Genomic DNA, 17098 nt, shown 5'->3' on the forward strand with positions numbered 1-17098 from the left:
CTCAGACAAAAGCCTCGTCTGCAACGTGGGTTCACGTTTTGACTTCGACATACACTTGGGTTATCTCGAGTTGTGGACACAAGCTGACACCAGAAGCATTCACGCCTTGTTGTGAGGGAAGGCGACACCTTCGACAAGGCAGAAATCTGGCAGATGGCGGCGCTCCGAGTATTGTGCGGCACAATAAAGGCACAATCATTGTGACAATGTGCCTGGTGCACTTGACCTTGTCACTTTTGCACAGCTGGGGTTGGGACACGCGATCACAAAGCCGCGGCAGAGACGCTGTTTCATCCAGTAGTATCGTTCGAAACGAAAATTGTCCAATCCATGTCGTTACCAGATTGCGTAACTATCCAATTAGCACACTTTATTTTATCACAGTATCTAACGCAAAAAACTGCCAATCGAACACCCATGCTCTCATTCCTCCAGATCAGTTTATTTATTACCGTCTCGAGCGCACATGCCCTCGGCGGCATCGGCATCGGTGGCATGCTGTCCGGACACTTCCAGGAGCGACCGGCGCGCCGCTGACCACGCGGGTGCTACAAACCGAGAAAGTGACGATAATATCAGCACATTTGCCCCAACAATGATTAGTAACATCAGCGACACGACCGCAGCTGCGCGGCCCTTGACTTCGGACATGATTTCGTTCACTGCGACGGTGGTGCGAGCCCCGACTTCCGGCAACACTCGTCCGTCCACAAGCTCGGGCGACGTCTGGACGCCCAAGCCCAGTGACATTCCCCCGCCTGGAAGACGCAGACGGAGGTTTACTCTTCATCGCAAGGACACGCAGGAAGAAGAAGAGAATTGCCAGCACCACAAGAAAGTGGCATTGTTGCATCAGTCCCGTCCCTTCAGCGAGATAAAAATCGAATCGACTGTCGAAAGGATGAGCAGCGAGTTGTCCAAGAATGGGTACATGTATTCGCGCGGCAGCTTCGAGAGCGACCCAACGTTAATGGACAGAAGAAATCGCTATAGCAGCGCCACAAATCGAGGTAGCAGAGTGCGCGCTTGGAGTCGAGCGCTGAGTGTGTCGCATGACTCGGATAGAGACGCCTCGACAATTGCCGCCATGGTCACTGCCACACCTGATACGGTGTGGAATACCTTTTTGAAGACTGTAGGCAACTTTGCCGACGAACCAGCACTCAGTGGCCGCGAGTTTCAGACAAATGTGAATTTTTCATGGGCGCAACATGCTGTTCGAGTGCGATGTGTGGCAAGAGCATTTTCGCAACTGGGCTTTTGCACTGGAGATGGAGTGATTGTCACTGCGCAAATGAGTCCTTTGTTGCAAGCAGTGAACCTTGCAACAGTGTCATTGGGTGGTGTAGTGTCTCACGTTCGTAGTTCATGGAGTGCACGAGAGCTTCGAGATGAGATTTTCCCAATTGCAAAAGCAACAATTGTGGTTGTAGACACACTGAAAGATAATTTCCGCGAGGCTTTAGAAGCTCTTGACGATCAGCCCGACGACTTGCGACCTTCTGTTCGGGCTGTGGTGGTTCTCGGCGGGTTTGATGCAACTGACCGTGCTGTTGCGAGTCTTCACGCTAGTATTAATGTCATTGGCGCTGAAGATCTCGTAGCAATCAACTCTCTCGCCACCAATGAGGCTGCTATGACACCGTCGATCGAGTCACTGGCATGTAGTGTCATGCCCGACCAATGCTGCTTCCTAGGCTTCGATTACGACGCATTAGGACGCGTCCGAGCCGCAGAATTATCACACGACAACGTGCTGTTCACAGCTGCTGCCCTGGTGCGTAGCTTCGGCCTCAATATTCGCGATCGCCTGGTCGGATACCTCCCACTACACCATGTGGCGTCGCAAATTTTAGAGTTCTACGTTCCGCTCGTCGCCGGACTGTCGGTAGTTTGTGCCCCAACGTATGATCGCCCACTTGTACGTGTAGTTACCGACCACAAACCCACCGTGTTCTTCGCGACTCCCGCTACATGGACACGCTTCAGTGAACAAGTGTATCGAGCCAAAGGTGACGTGAATGCAGCCATCTACCGCTGGGCAAAGATACGCGCTACCAACAACTCGCAGAAATTACTCTTCGCAAGAGGCAAAGGAGCCAAGCACCGTAGTCTCGGCTACATGCTCGCCAAGGCTCTTGTGCTGAACAATATCAAGAAGAAAGTGGGACTCGAAAGCTGCACCGCCTGTTACTCTCTTTTAGCGCCATTGGACTTTGAGCTTGAACGCCTTTTTAAGACCGTTGATACTCCGATATATCAGCTTTTCGGAACTGCTGAAACTTGTGGCTTCGCGGCCATAAATTTCCCTCATGCGTGGGAATTTGGAAGCTCTGGCCGTGCGTTGCCAGGTACCACTATCCGCTGTGATGAGCGCTCGCAAGAGACGGTTTTACGCGGACGTAACGTCTTTATGGGGTATCGGTATGCTCCTAATAGTGACAACTACGATGGAAGTGACCAGTTCACGTCCTCGAATAATTCGGACGGATGGCTTCGACTTCGACAACGCGCGTTCCTAACCCCCACTGGTTTCCTTCGGCTTAGTGACCCGAGAGACTTCCTTGTGCTCTCGACGGGCGACTGGGTGCCTGTTCACCCATTCGAATTTGCCATGAAGGAGCTGATGCCAGAACTGGACCGTGCAGTGCTGGTAGGCGACGGCCGCACCTTTTTAAGTGCATTGTTCTTCCTCAAGACCAGCACCGGGACGTCTCGAATTGTTGCTGGCAACAATAAACACGCAAGTGGTCGACAACTGGATGAAGATGCACTTCAAGTCGGCCACGCTATTGGCAGTCCTGCTACTACAGTCGGAGAGGCTATTCGCTGCCAGCAATGGGCAGTCCATTTTGACTGGGTGTTGGAGAAACTCCCTCAAGTCTGCTGTGTATCAGGATCTCGAGTGCGTAAATGGATCCTCATGGCTGCAGATTTCTCCGTTGAGTCGGGTGAACTCGATCCAGACACGGGGGACGTTTGCCGTCGCGCTGTGGATCGAAAATACCAGGCACTACTTGACTCACTTTACAGCTAAACAAACTACTTCTAAAAGAACTTATTACCATAGCAAGATAATTGAACAATAGAAAAAAGAATGATGATCTTTTTGTCGCACAATCACTCTGGAGGTTGAAGTGGGCGGCCATGCTACTGTGACTTGTCCATGCACGATTAATGATGAAACGAATATACCACTGGGGCTCATTTACAGGCACCGATATGAAACGATGGTGGAAGAACACTACCTGGTGACAGCACCGGACATGTGTGACCGTCGGGGCTCCAACCATTTGCATTGTTTCTCTGAGCTTTTTCTGGCCTGATGTCTTCACATTGGGATGAGTCTCTCGCCATTTGCTTGTCTGCTACCGAATTTCAGCTCGACATGAGCTGTAAAATGTACAGGTTTCCTTGTACAGGTTTGCTTGTAAAGTCCTCTCAGGCTGCTGAGACTCAGCTAAGCTTGCGGTTACTGTGTAATGGAGGACTGCAAGGTCCAAATCATCAGGAATGAGCTCATCGACAGCTGCAGCCACCCTGCACCCTTGGAGGAGCAGGGTGACAGGCAACCATGTGTGCGCCTTTTCAGCTCGTCGAGAGGAGCGGCACTCAGCGAAAGGCTCCGCTTGACAAGCTCTCACTTTCGAAAAGAGCGAACAGAGCCCAACCCTCTGCCATGCAAGCCGCCCTGCCATCGTCTTCACTTTCGGCTTCCAAGTCGGCCACCACATTGTGGACGGCTCGACTGATCGCCACACTCTGGAAACTTGCGGTCAGTCGCGCTCGCAAGCAGCGCGGACAATCTCGTCCCACCGCGAAGACCTCCGACGTCTTGTATTGTAAGGCCAGCCAAGTATCAAGGCCAACGCCCCCAGAAGAGTCCGACGAGACCTCGATCATGCGTGAAGCTGCTCTCTCTGTGGTGGCGTCGGGGGTCGTTTCGCTAGCTGATCTCGAGGCACTCACAGGATACCATTTCTCCGAAAAGAATGGCGACGGAATGCCCTCGAGCAACGACGACGACGCGAGCTCAGAAGCAGCCACGGAAGTGTCCGAATGCTGCAGCATTGCGGGCAGCGACCTGTCGGAGAGTACGCTGGACGAGGAATTCACGGCGTCAAGCCCCGCCAGGAGATCTAACGTTTGCAAGTTTCTTTCTCGTCGACGAACGGCGACGAAATGGGTTCGCGTTGGATATGGCCGTTATGTGAAGGTGCAGGAGTGACTTGTACTACTGGTAGTAAAAGCTTTTATAATTTATGAGTTCCATTGAGGTAAATAACACGCTTGACGGTCAGCGTGGAAAGTGCAATACCTGGTAATACGTAGTAGAGCTGTCGACGTCCGGTGTATCCGCGATTTTACACCTCGGACGTCCCAGGTCGTCCCGAGATACACCTCTCGACACGGCAGGACGTCCCTCGTAAATTTCGGACGTCCCTCTCGAGCGACGTCGACAGCTCTAATACGTAGTAATAGTCGATCGCGTGGCAATTCCATTTTGCCTGGTTTTCGTAATCGAACGATGATGAAGACCCAAGCTACGAGCGTTTCTAAGATGGAAGGCTTCCTTTCTGAACCTATGACAGCTCATATCCGCGGATAGTTTATACTAGTAGTAGATCAAAATCACAGTTGTGGTCAAATTGTCTTCTGATAAACGATTTGTTCGAATTTTGAGTATGATCCATTTTTCAGCTCGATTATGCAGATTTCTGTTTATGAATGTTTCGCGATTATGGTGCCCTGCAGATGATTGGCCCCGTATGCGACAATAATGTCGTCGGAATCGTATCGATCAATCGGTCACTTTACGATTTGCCTAGTCGTCTAGGCAACGTTCATAGCTTAATCTGTAAAAAATGTCTGCTGTTCGCGTACCAAGCGAGACAAATCTTCCTGAAATGGTGCTGCACCCAAGGCGATTGTCGCCAGTATCGTCCAGTGGTGACCCTCTCACATCCGAGTCTCCAACATCCAGCGTATCATTGGAAGGAGTGCAGCCGTATTTGGGCCTCAAGCTTGAAGCTCATCGTCGCTGGAACACGTCTCTACCATTGGGGTTCCTTTGGAGCGTCGAGCGCGTGGAAATTAACGTGACGCGAGCCGATGCAGACAACGAATTGATGTTCGTGCTGGAGGTATTCCTAAGTAAGCCGGTGTCGCGTTTGCCCATTGGCAAGCCTGGATCGAACGAAGAGCGAGTGACAGCAACTTTTCCGACTTTCAAGGTTGAGCGCCGATTCAGCGACTTCGAGGAGCTGCGGAGGAGCGTTTCTTCTTGTGTGAGTATGGAGCGACAGTGTTCCTGTCAGTATTGCCTCAAATTCGTCGAGTACATACGATTCTCAGCCACGGGGGCTGGTTAAGCGGTTCGCTGGCGAGCAGAAGCGTAAGCAAGTGCTACAGACTTTCATCAACGATTTTGTCTCGATGGGCCAACGGCGAGTACAGAAGACCGGCAAACGAAAGTGCCAAGCACAGCAACTAGTTCCCGAACTCGTGAGTGCATTCCTATTACAGGGCAATGTTAAGGCGTAAAAAATCCGATAAATAGCCAGCAGTTCTGTTCCACAGTTTGATCGCGTTTTTCATAACCTACACTTTTCTGGTTAATCAATCTGAAGTTTAATGGATCCATAGTTTTTTTCTAACCATGTTTTTTTTGTTGTTGCAGTGCAAGCTTGGCTCAGTACAATGAATGTACTTAGCAGGATCAGACTAAAGTCGACACCAACACGTCACGTTTTAATGCATAATTTTAAAGTCTTGAGCACACGGCAATCAAATCAAAGAAGGCAGCGATTTGAAGAATCGTGGATGATTGCTCGGACGCCATGGTTGCCGTGGCGAGTCGCCATCATCAACAGTGCTGAAAAAATGAAACGGCTCAGTGAAAATCCATCGAGGCAATGGCAACTTCCATGATGGTCGGTGAAATTTGAAATGGCGACGAGGTAGTCGTCGAACGACATTATGCGATCGAAAACCATGAGAGCGTACAAGTCCAATCCATCTATACCACGAGTGGCCAACGTCACCTCAGCGTGACCTAAATAAGCGGTTCAGGAGACAAAGGCGCAATTGTATAATTCCATGTCATAGCGAAGGGCAGCACTTTGTTTACACCAGGCCGAACAGTAGTACCGTACCCATAACCCACATCAACTTCAGCTTCTCTGACCAGTGCTCTTTCGAGTACTTGCGCCATTTCGTCTCTTCACTTCTACTTTTCCACCTCACCTCGAAAGAGAGCGATGAGCGAAGCCATCACCCCGATCGCGGAGACGGTCATTAGCCGGGAAGAGCTGCTGAGTTCTGCCCGCTCGATGCCCAAGCTAAAGCCGCTGCCAGCGCTGTCCCAAACGAACCTCGCGCCGGTGTCGTCTGCTCCAAACGACCGCTCGCCGCCTTCATTCGTAGAATTTCTATCAAACCTAGACCAGATCCGGATCATGGACACCCAGACGAGCACACGCGACGGTGCCACATTGTACGTGGTGGACAGCTACATGTTCTCCTACTCCGCCTCCAACATCCCCACTATGCGGAACTCCTCGCCGCCACCTACGCAGCTCCGACTGCCACTATCTTCCGTGTCGCAGCTCAGCACCGCGACTCCAACAAGCGCATCGGCATCGGGACGTGAGCGTCACCCGAGTCTGTCTGCTCGACGCCGGTTCTCGGACTTTGCTCGGCTTCGACACGAGGCAGAAGCAGCCTCGTGCATGAACGCGCACTTCCTATGCCAGTACTGCCGCCAGCTCCGGACGTACATTAGGTTCCACGCCGCCCAGCCACTCTGGTTCGTGCGCGTTGTGACCACCAAGAAGCAGCGCAAAAAGATCCTCGAGCGTTTTCTATCAGACCTCGTGGACTTTGCACAGTCACGAGCTCAGCGCGACCGACACTGTCGACTGCGCCAAACATTACCTAAGCTCATAGAGGATTTCCTAAGCAACTAACGTGTACGATAGCGCAAGAAGACAAGAGCTTAAAGACAGTAAGATATAGTAGCGTTTTCATCGGGTATTTATTCATAAGTTGCACATTTCCTGTCATTCCAGAAGCGATGTTGCCAAAAGCGATGTTGCCAAGAGATGGCAATGCCAAAGAAAATTGTGACAAAATTTGGAAGGCCATGTGTTTGCCTTTTGCCATCTTTTCAGTCCAAAAGCAAAAATGGAAAAGATTGGGCATTTGCTGAGACCGATTTAGGCCAGCTGGGTCGGAGCTGTTGCCATCCATACAAGTTCAGTCTTGACCAGGACGTTCCAATGCGTGTCACAAAGCACAACAAGTGCTTAACTTTTCATCTGCATTTGCTTGAGGACATTTTTCAATTCGCCACGAAGCACTACAACGACCCATGAGAACGCGCACGCGCTGAGCGAACTAAAGAGAGACGACATGAAGGTCGAATGCACGTTTTTCCGGATGAAATCGATCGCCCAAATGACGCGCGCCGCGCTCAAGATCTGGCAATTCGTGATCAAGTACACCACCAAGCCTTTGCTCAGTCAAGGAGTGGACGGAGACATGGCCCTGGCCAGGAATTCGCGACGGAAATCGTTCGATGGCGCTCGTCTTTCGACCAAGAAAAACGGAACAGTCGACGAAAATCACATCGCATTCGACGATTTGTGCAAGTTGGTTAAACCGGACAACGCAATGCTCTACACCCCTCCAACTTCTCAAAGAGTGCAAGTTGTGGCGCTCGCTAATTGGGAGTCCGCCCCCTCGTTCATTCTAGATGGGCACCTACACCAGGGCTTCCCGAAGGCGAGCACTGACCGACTACTGAACAAGTGCAACCCGTTTCTGTCTGGCAAACGCAGAGCTAACAGTGAAGATCTCAGCTCCGAAGCGCCGACTGTGTCGACCGATTGCTCCACGATTCCAGAACATATCGTCGAAGAGCTAGACATTGTCGAGGAAGAGGAGGACGGTGTTAAAGAGAAAGAACCTATCCCACTCAAGACAGAAGCTTGCGAGACGAAGGTTGAACAAGCTCCATCGAGTGGGACCTTTCAATTTGAGAGCAAGTCGGCTCAACAAAAGACCCACGAAAAGAAGCAGACGCAACGCTGGGTCTGTGCAGGCCACGGTCAGTGGGTGAAATGCAACGCTGAGCAATCGTTTACTACGGTCAGTTTAGATACGAACACTGAAAACCTGTGGAAGGTGCGCTGGGTTCAGGTCGGATACGGCCGCTACACCAAGTATCATGTCAACGGGAAAACAGGGGAGAAAATTACATGTACAGCTTGAAAGAATACAATGTTGATTGTTCAAGTAATCTAATTGATGTAGTACTTCAGTCGAGATTTTTAGGATAGGTATCACCTCACCTTGAGTGATATTGCAGAGTTTTAAAAGAAGTTGTACTGTACCTTGAACCTGTACAACATCGCTAGCGTAAGCACTTCGCACAGCTGTAATGGAGGTAAATACGAGAATGATGGCTTGCGCCGAGTTCTGATGTGGCGATATGATCGAAGCAAACCACGACTTAGATTGTGAGCAAAGGAACGACTTCTCTTTTTACTTGCTCAACCTATGCCGTTGGGAGCCTTTTGGTATACGGCTGTAGAGGTATACTTTGAGTATAGTATTTGAAAAAAGGCATGCTTGTTTTTGAACAGCAGTGCCAAAAAAAACAATGAAGTACTAAATAGCGATACATGTACCGGTTTATTTTACGCTTACGGCTAATTTATCCACATATCGACGAGTTACAAGAGTTTTGAGTAACGACACGACATCATGACGGTTGATTGAACGCGGGATTCCGACAAGCGGTGCAGGTTGAACATGTCGTATAAGGCCTGCGAGCTGACACTAGGACGCTCCATGCTTATTCCTCTACCACGGTTTGAGATTTGCGGGAGCATATTGCTACTCACGGTGATAGTCACAAAGTCGGATGCGTTGGGTTCGTCCGTGTTAGGCGGTACCATCACGGGAACTTGTCGCGTCGAGTTGAAGATGTTGTAGTTGGACTGGGACCGCATACTTGACTGGCCCAGATCGTCATACATCATGACACTCGGTCGCAACAACGGGTGTGGCTGTTGGTGACGAACCGACATCGTTTCGAAGAGGTTTTCGTTTTGAGCCATGAGCACCAGACGCACTACGTGTGAGTAGGCGACGGTGGTACCTTCCAGTTGAAACAACAGCTTCACGACACTATTGAAATGATAGCGCGTCAATCGGAAGCCGAACTTCGACAGAACCTCACGAAGATCGTCAACATCGATGAACCCAGAGCTGGTTCGGTCTCGGGCCTTCAGTTCGGCCTGGAGATTTACGATAGTAAGTTCTTGTTGGACAATGTGGTTCAGTAGAGTGGTAGCGAACTCGGATCGTACGTGAACGATCTCACTGAAATTCTCCACGACGTCACTAAGTGTCTGCGAATCGATACGCAGTGTGTTACTGACGACGACAAAGTCGTAGAAGATGTGACGCTGTAGAATCACGGCGTTAAGCACCAGCGGGAGCGGTACCATGATCGTCGGGAGTGTACCAAAGTCTTCGTAGATGTCGTCCATGTCGTAGAATGCGCACTGTACAAAGAGGGTGATGAGGAACCCGTTGAGGATGAGCAGCAGCATGACGCCAATGTGCCATCCTTTGTGTGAGAAGAAGCGGATCTCGATGGTAGGAGACCCGGGCACGACGCCTTCCTCTGCCAGGCTGCTGCGTCGCTTGTTGAGGTGTCCTACACCCGCTCTTTTGTTGCGTTCACGTTGGAGTTCCAGCTCCTCGTGATGCTCTTGGATGCACCCCATGATCTCTAGTGCCTTGTCTGCTTCCTCATTCTTCCACGCTTCGGCTTCTTCATCGGCGATAACGCTCAGGTTGGCAACAAGTGTGGCCTTGTCGTTACTGAATGCTGCCGAGTGGAGGAGGTGGTGTATACAGGAGCGAAGGTATGAGCGCACCATGACGTGGAGTAGTAGCAACGCCCACGCGAACATCATGAAAGATTCGACGAGCTCGTGGCTCTCTGGCATGTCGGTATCGAGGGTCTTGAGTATCTCCAGCAGGCCACAAATTGCCCACGCCACGATGAGCAGCACGACCCACATCACCGGCTCTACCTCAATCATGTGCGCGATCTGGTTGGCTTGAGCTCGACTGAGGTACTTGGAGTACGGGAAGAGCTGCGGTAGTCCGAAGCGGTGAACGAACAGACGCCGCAGAAGTCTCAACTCGATGAGTTCTCTGTCGTTGGCTCTCTTCTTGGCTGACCTGCCGCAGCAGAACAGCGTCTGAAAGAAAGTGGGCACCGCATCGTCGGAACCTTTGGATCCGTTGACCGAGTTGATCAGGTCTTGCGTCGTGATGAGTTCAGCTCGTTCAGCTCGGTCGTTCTGGTTGCGCAGTAGTAGAAACACACCGGTGGACTGTACAATGAGGGCCAGCGCTAGAAGGAAGATGGTCAAATCGGCCACTTGGAAGGCCAATATGGTCTTGCTGTAGCTGTCGATGTCGGGGATCTCTCTGAGGATCTTGAGTCCGAGACTGATCAAACCGAGGACCATGAGCTCTCGATACGCCTTCTTGAGCATGTGCTGGTATTTCTCCGAAAGAGGGAACTTGTGCTCCAGTTTATGTAGTGCCCTTTCAAAGAGCACGAGGCAGAACGCCAGGATACTCAAGTGGATCAATACTCTCCAGAATTCGACATCTTCGCCGACCTGGAAGAGTGACCCGCCTGCCATCTCAACAAGTGGAAAGTGAGTCCAAGTCCGACATTTCCCCTAACCGGACTGGCAAGCGTCACTAACGTTAACGTTCAGGGCTTACAGAGTAACGAGGGTATTTTGCTGGTGCTTCAATAATCCGCCGTCCTTTCAGTACGTTGTCGTTCCCTATTTTCCGATGGACCGAGCAAAGCCTACCGTGATCATGCTAAAGACTGGTGCGGAACAACGATCTTTGACAACGATCGCATCTTTCATGGCATCGTTACGGATAGACTACCAGCTCTTCAAACATTAATTTGTGGTGGCGACGCTAAAGGATTTCTTAAGCGTCGCCACCACAAATTAATTGTCCCGGACACTCCCAAAATGATGAACTTTAGTGCTGAGGAACCGGCTAATGTAAGGCTCCGTATTAATATAACACTACAAGCACATGTCGGTTTTGAAAAATGTCAAGGGTGAGCGCATCGCATGCTGGCACGAATAGATCTTCGGGTGACTATTGTTTGGTTAGAGACACTCAAGGCTCAACAATTTGCGTTTTGTACGGTCGGTCCGAGCTGAAATGCAGCTCATATAAGCTTGCAATTATAATAAGTATGGCTCGCTGGAAGAGGCCTATTTCGTGTCTTACAGCGCTTGTTAGACGAGATATTTCGCTCGTCACTGCAAAAACAGCCATTCGTGTCGAGGTGGCTGTGCTCAGTTCGCAAACACGCAATGCGTTCAACGAAAACAGCCAAGACGAATGACTTTAAAATCGTTCGCACTTGAGACGCTATTTAATACTGTACTTTACTTCGACGCATCTTTACATGCACACGTGGAACACGACACGCTTTTAAGGTGCAATAGATACCGCGTTTTATCTCGATCCTGCTCTCTTCAAGCAACTTCTCATTCTCTAGTTAAAAAAGTAGAACTGTGCTTCACATCAAGTACAATTTTTATTCATTTCTACATCTACTGAGAAAATTAACGCGCATCTAGTAGTCCGTGTAGGTTAAACATGTCATGTAGTGCCTGGGAGCTGACACTAGGCCGTGTCATCGCTGACTGTGCATTTCAGCGGTTGCCATGGTGTGATATCGGGTGCAGTCCAAAACTGCTCACGGTCCACCTACGACGTTGTGTGGCCTAAGTTCTTGTAACGGGGTACGTAGCCCCAAGTGTACCCCTAGTTACATGAAGCATGACACATACATGGTACAGTACTGCACCCCGTTTTCGCGGGGGTCCAGAAGTTTATCAAAGGTCCCAAGGGCGCGTAAACGGGGTGCAGTACTGTACCAGGGTCGTCCGAGGCTGTGACGGGGTCACACAGCACCTTGCGCTAGAGGAAGTTATCTTCCGAGAGTATACAAACTCTCAGTGAACGGCAGTTCACAGGTCCCCTCTTTAATTAAAGAGAGCGAAGTGACCTAAATAAGGTAGATTGTAAACTGAGTATATTTATAGGTAGGTTAAGTTTGAGGTTAATACAAACTATCAGTTACCTATAGTAATGCAATGTCATTTAACCAATGGTTGGTTTTGAATGACCTTGGTACCTTGTACCAAATATCCCGGAGTATGACATGTCATACTCCTGAAGTGTGAAGTGTCACACTTTCATGTAACCAGGGTACACTTAGTGCTACGTACCCCGTTACATCCTCCCCCACTTAGGTTCGGGTTAACCGACCAATCAGAATGAAGAGATGTTCGTCACAAACTCTCATTCTCAAAGTCGAAAATCATCGACTCGGGCGCGCGAGCGCGGCGGAGGCTCACTTTACAGTTAGAGCTCGAGCAGCAACCTGTGCGCTCTTCGTCAAGGTCTCACTTCGACCGTTAACATGCCTCGTGGCACTGCTAGAGCGGTGCTAAGACACGCTCCAAGGCTGCAGCCGGTAAGGCGCAGGCCAAGAGCACTAAGCCTCACGGCAAAGGCTCTGCACTTAAGGAGGCTACTCAGGTGGCCTCCGAGGCGATCGGATCCTCGGGTGACGCGGCTGCGGACAAGCGCGCAAGCAGGCGCCGCAGTCCGTCGCCCTCGTCTTCAGACAAACGTCCGAACCCTCGGTTCGTAGAACGTGAGTTCAACTCGGGCAGTGAGGACGATGCCGAGTCCGAGAGCACTCATGATGCTCCTGCGGGCTCTGTGGGAGGGCACAGCCCAGTGCCCAGTGAGCACAAAGAAGACAGCGTGCAGTCGTCCGCTAGTGATCACGGTGATCACAGTCCCAGGACCTCTGTGCGCTCTGAGAGTCCGGCCGTTAAGGCTAAGGGCACTCCCAAAGCCGGTGGCGATGAGGAAGATAATCCTCGCAAACGTCTCTCGCTTGCCGAGGGTCTTGCGCGCGCTAAGGCCTCTAAAGCCGAAGGCGCCAAGCCCTCAAAGAAGCGTACCGCCTCTAAGTCTCCACTCCGCGAGGAGAAGGAGACTCGACGCTCCTATCAGAGTCTCTTCGACTCCTCGGATGAAGAGGAGGAGAAGGAGGAAGAAGAGGAAGAGGAGGGTGCCATTGTTGATCCCCGGGAGGTCTCGAATGACCTCAACCAGCAGCAGGAGGATTTCCAAGCTGCCCAGCGTGTGCGTGGGGGTTCGGTGGCGGCACCCGTCAGCCAGGGAGCTGCCATCAACTCAAGAGGGTATTGGCCTCCCGAGGAGAGCTCTGGGGCTGACCTCTTCTTAGAGCTTCTCGTCGCTCCTCGTGGCCTTGTGGGCGGCCACACTTCTAGGGGCATCTATGAACGAGCCCTTGTTCAGAAAGAACAGTTGTTCGTCGACAACGTGGAGGCTGCTCGGTGTGTGCTTCTCGCGCCACACCGCATTCCCCTTAAGGACTTCACGACTTGTCGTAAGAAGCCCGAGACCCGGGGTGGTCTCTATACTGTTTGGGGATACCCCTGGGTTATGCCCGAGAACTGTCCCACATGGAGTTCTTGTGAGGACATGTTCTGGGCGTGGGTGGAGACTCTCAAGTACTCGCCCACGGAGTTATGGGAACTCCATGAAGATCAGCAGCTGTCCCACATCCTGGACCAGCGTGATCTTCGTGTGAGGTTTGCCCACTTGATCAGCAAGCGTATGCTGCCAAGGGACATCCTGAAGCGCGCGGCTTCTAGCGCTCACGATGAGCGCGGGTACGGTATGTATTCATCATCCGTACCCCGTTCGGGCAAGAAGCCCCGGACTACTTATGAAGCTGCCGCCGCTTCTGTTCCCAGATTGCGACAGCCTTCGGGCAGTCAATCAGGAGCCGTTCAATCGGCTCCCACGAGTTCTCGGAGTGGGCATAACCCCTCCACTTCACGAGGAGCTGTCGCTTCCCGCGACACCGTTGCTCCTGGAGGATCCGCTCACGTGGAAGTGGACTTCACATTCCGGTCAAGCAGGGGCGGAGGTGCCCTCGTACGAGTACGAGTACTCGGCGCCTCCCGAGAGTCACTCTCGTTCGAGTGCTCCGACTGCGGGTCCGACACGGGACCCTGAGGTTGACCGCCTCCGTCAACGTCTCCTCGTGCTTGAGATTGCACTTGGCCTTGGGACTGGCGGTAATGCTGCCGCCCAGGCCGGGAATCAGGGCGAGCTCGCTCGTCTTGCGGGTCGCCTGGACCTGGTGGAGCGAGAGGTCGCGAGCCTGCACCTGCGGGTGGACCGCCGGGCCTCTTCGTCCGATCTGGACGAGGCCTTTCGCATGATCCGACGGATCGAGGCTTTGTTGCCACGTCCGGAGCCGCCTGCGGCACACTCCCAGACGTACGCGTATGGTGCGTACCCGGCGTACTCAGCGTACTCGGCGTATGGCGCCGGGGTCCGTTCGTATGGAGCCCCTCCGGCGTACGGTCTTGACCGCAGCCTTGCCGTCCCGACCGAGGCTTGGGTGCCTGCTCCGACGCCCTCGTCGACGACTGTGACCGGCCCTCGCTTCGAGGAGCTGGGTCAAGGGGGGTCTGCGAGTCAGCAACCCCCTGCGGGTCAAAGTACCGCTTAAGACGTCCGACATAGAACGTCGGGTGCGTCGTCATTGACTTTGGAAGGTCGATGGTGTACGACGCACCATGTCTGGCCAGGACTGCAAAAGGTCCGATGAAGCGGTGCTTCAGCTTGTTGCTGCCGACAGAGCTGACAGTGTCTAGCGGTAGGTTCCTCGTGTCTAATAGCACTAAGTCCCCCACTTTAAATACACTTAAGTTTCCTCTTCCATGTTTGTCTGAGTACTCATTTTGTCTATCCTGGGCCGCTGCCATGGCATCGCGGACCCTGCTGACAATGTTCAGCTTGGTATCCATAAAGGATTTCACCTGTTTCCGCAGCGAAACTGGCCTCACATCCGAGACCTGGGAGGAAAGGGCTTTCCGAGCCTCTCCCCCACTTAGAATAGAGGAGTCAGTGTTTCCTCGAAGAGTGAGAGGCACTCTGGGGTGGCGGAAGCCGTTCAAGTAGAACGGCGTGAACCCCGTGGACGCGTGCACCGCGTTGTTGAGCGCAAACTCAACAACTGGAAGCTGCGTCGACCACGTACGTGGCGCTGCCGCGCACACACTGCGCAGAGTGTCCTCGAGCACTCGATTGACGCGCTCTGTTTGGCCGTCTGTCTGCGGATGATCCGCAGTGGACATCTGCAGACGAGTTCCCAGTAAAGGGAACAGCGTTTTCCAAAACGCAGCAGTGAGCCGCGGGTCTCGGTCCGAGACAATCGTCTCCGGGAGACCGTGATAGCGGAACACGCCATCGACGAACAACCTTGCGGTTTGTTCGCCCGTCACAGTGACGGGAACTGGAGCAAGATGTACCATCTTGCTCAGCCGACACACGAACACCAAAAATCCGGTGTTGCCGTGTCCGTCGGCGGGAAGCCCAAAGATGAAGTCAAGACTCATCGACTTCCAACAATCAGCCGGTACGGGCAGGCTCTGTAGTGGAGCCGAAGAGTGCCCTGCGGGTTTAACCCGCTGACATGTTTCACATGTCTTGACGTACCGGGCGACCCACTTGTACATGTGGGTCCACCAGAAGGACTGAGAGACCGACAGAAAGGTCTTCTCGCGGCCCAAGTGGCCGCTGGAGGGCGCGTCATGCGCCTCCGCGAGGATGTCGAACTTCAGATCCTCGTCGTTGGGTACAACCACCCGTGGAGGATCAGTGGGCTCTACCCGATAATAGAGGAGGCCCTCCTTCAACTCATATCGGTGGAGCCGTGAGCGCTGTCGCGACGAGAGCCAGTCGGACTTCGCGCTCGTTCCGGCCTTAAGGAACTTGACGATAGGCGCGACAGCCTCATCGTCCCGATACGCCATGCGTATCCGATCATATAGATCCGTTGTCACCCGCGTGATGTGGGCCAACTCATAGTCGGGACGCCTAGAGAGGGCGTCCGCAAGCACGTTGAGCTTGCCCGGCTTGTACTCGACGCGGAAGTTATATTCCGCGAAGAAGGACAGCCACCTCGCCATCCGTTGGGAGAGGTGAGGCGAGTTAGTCGCCGTCCTCAAGGACGCGTGGTCTGTGTAGATCACAAAGGGCGTAGAGCCCAGAAGGTGAACACGGAACTTCACAAGGGCATATTTCATTGCCAGGAGCTCCTTGTCATGGACAGGGTAGTTCCGCTCGGCGGCTTTGAGCTGCCTGGACTGGAATGAGATGACTCGTTCCTGTCCAGCCGTGTCGTCCTGCAGCAATGCACACCCGATGGCGTAATCGGAGGCATCGCAGACGACGCTAAACGGCTTCGTCTCGTCCGGCAGAGCCAGGACAGGGGCCTCTTGGAGACTGGCCTTGTTGCTGTCAAAAGCATCCTGGTGCTCTTGCTCCCAGCGCCAGTCGACGTCCTTCTGAAGGAGGCTCGACAAAGGCTTAGCGAAGCCCGCGTACCCAGCGCTGTACTTGTGAAGGTAGTTGGCCAAACCCAACCACTTTCGAAGATCCTTCTGGGATCGGGGCGTCGGCCATGCTGCTATGGCCTTGACCTTGTCTGGGTCAGCCCGAACGCCCACGTTGCTTACGAAGCAACCGAGAACTTTGATCTCTGGTGACGCGAAAACGCACTTGTCGATGTTGGCGTAGAGCTTGTTCGCTCGCATCACGTCCAACACTCGACGGAGGTGTCCTAGATGCACCTCCATGGCCGTCTTGCCTCCCTCGGCACGGCTATGGACGAAAATGTCGTCGAAGTACGTCTGTACGAAGGTACGCAAAGGGCGGAACAATTGCGTCACCAGGCGATTGAACGTCGCCGGGGCGTTAGACAAGCCCTGCGGCATGACGAGCCACTCCCAAAGCATGCCGCTTGGAGTGCTTACCGCGGTGAGCGGGATGTCACTCTCTCGCATCAGGATTTGGTAGTATCCGTCTACCAAATCCAGCGCACTGTACAGTACGCTCCCGGCCA

At 52.7% G+C, this 17098-nt stretch overlaps 6 protein-coding genes across 6 annotated transcripts; 5 read left to right on the top strand and 1 right to left on the bottom strand.

Moving 5' to 3' along the window:
• Window positions 1-466: 466 nt before the first annotated feature.
• PITG_11274 (long-chain-fatty-acid-CoA ligase, putative) lies at window positions 467-3113 on the top strand (the record flags this gene model as incomplete). Its single annotated transcript, XM_002901988.1, has 1 exon — window positions 467-3113. The coding sequence occupies one exon, from the start codon at window positions 467-469 to the stop codon at window positions 3035-3037; it is 2571 nt and encodes an 856-aa protein (XP_002902034.1).
• A 542-nt stretch (window positions 3114-3655) lies between these two features.
• Window positions 3656-4228, top strand: PITG_11275 (uncharacterized protein; the record flags this gene model as incomplete). Its single annotated transcript, XM_002901989.1, has 1 exon — window positions 3656-4228. The coding sequence occupies one exon, from the start codon at window positions 3680-3682 to the stop codon at window positions 4226-4228; it is 549 nt and encodes a 182-aa protein (XP_002902035.1).
• Window positions 4229-4865: 637 nt separating this feature from the next.
• PITG_11276 (uncharacterized protein) lies at window positions 4866-5372 on the top strand (the record flags this gene model as incomplete). Its single annotated transcript, XM_002901990.1, has 2 exons — window positions 4866-5286; window positions 5356-5372. The coding sequence occupies 2 exons, from the start codon at window positions 4866-4868 to the stop codon at window positions 5370-5372; spliced, it is 438 nt and encodes a 145-aa protein (XP_002902036.1).
• A 1086-nt stretch (window positions 5373-6458) lies between these two features.
• PITG_11277 (uncharacterized protein) lies at window positions 6459-6968 on the top strand (the record flags this gene model as incomplete). The annotated part of the gene is made up of 2 exons (XM_002901991.1): window positions 6459-6503; window positions 6579-6968. 2 exons carry the CDS (start codon window positions 6459-6461, stop codon window positions 6966-6968), a joined length of 435 nt encoding a protein of 144 aa, XP_002902037.1.
• A 445-nt stretch (window positions 6969-7413) lies between these two features.
• Window positions 7414-8274, top strand: PITG_11278 (uncharacterized protein; the record flags this gene model as incomplete). The annotated part of the gene is made up of 1 exon (XM_002901992.1): window positions 7414-8274. The coding sequence occupies one exon, from the start codon at window positions 7414-7416 to the stop codon at window positions 8272-8274; it is 861 nt and encodes a 286-aa protein (XP_002902038.1).
• An 865-nt stretch (window positions 8275-9139) lies between these two features.
• PITG_11279 (uncharacterized protein) lies at window positions 9140-10736 on the bottom strand (the record flags this gene model as incomplete). The annotated part of the gene is made up of 2 exons (XM_002901993.1): window positions 9140-9185; window positions 9232-10736. 2 exons carry the CDS (start codon window positions 10734-10736, stop codon window positions 9140-9142), a joined length of 1551 nt encoding a protein of 516 aa, XP_002902039.1.
• Window positions 10737-17098: the final 6362 nt, after the last annotated feature.

The sequence above is a fragment of the Phytophthora infestans genome, genomic scaffold, assembly GCF_000142945.1.
Source record: "Phytophthora infestans T30-4 supercont1.19 genomic scaffold, whole genome shotgun sequence".
NCBI lineage: Eukaryota > Oomycota > Peronosporomycetes > Peronosporales > Peronosporaceae > Phytophthora > Phytophthora infestans.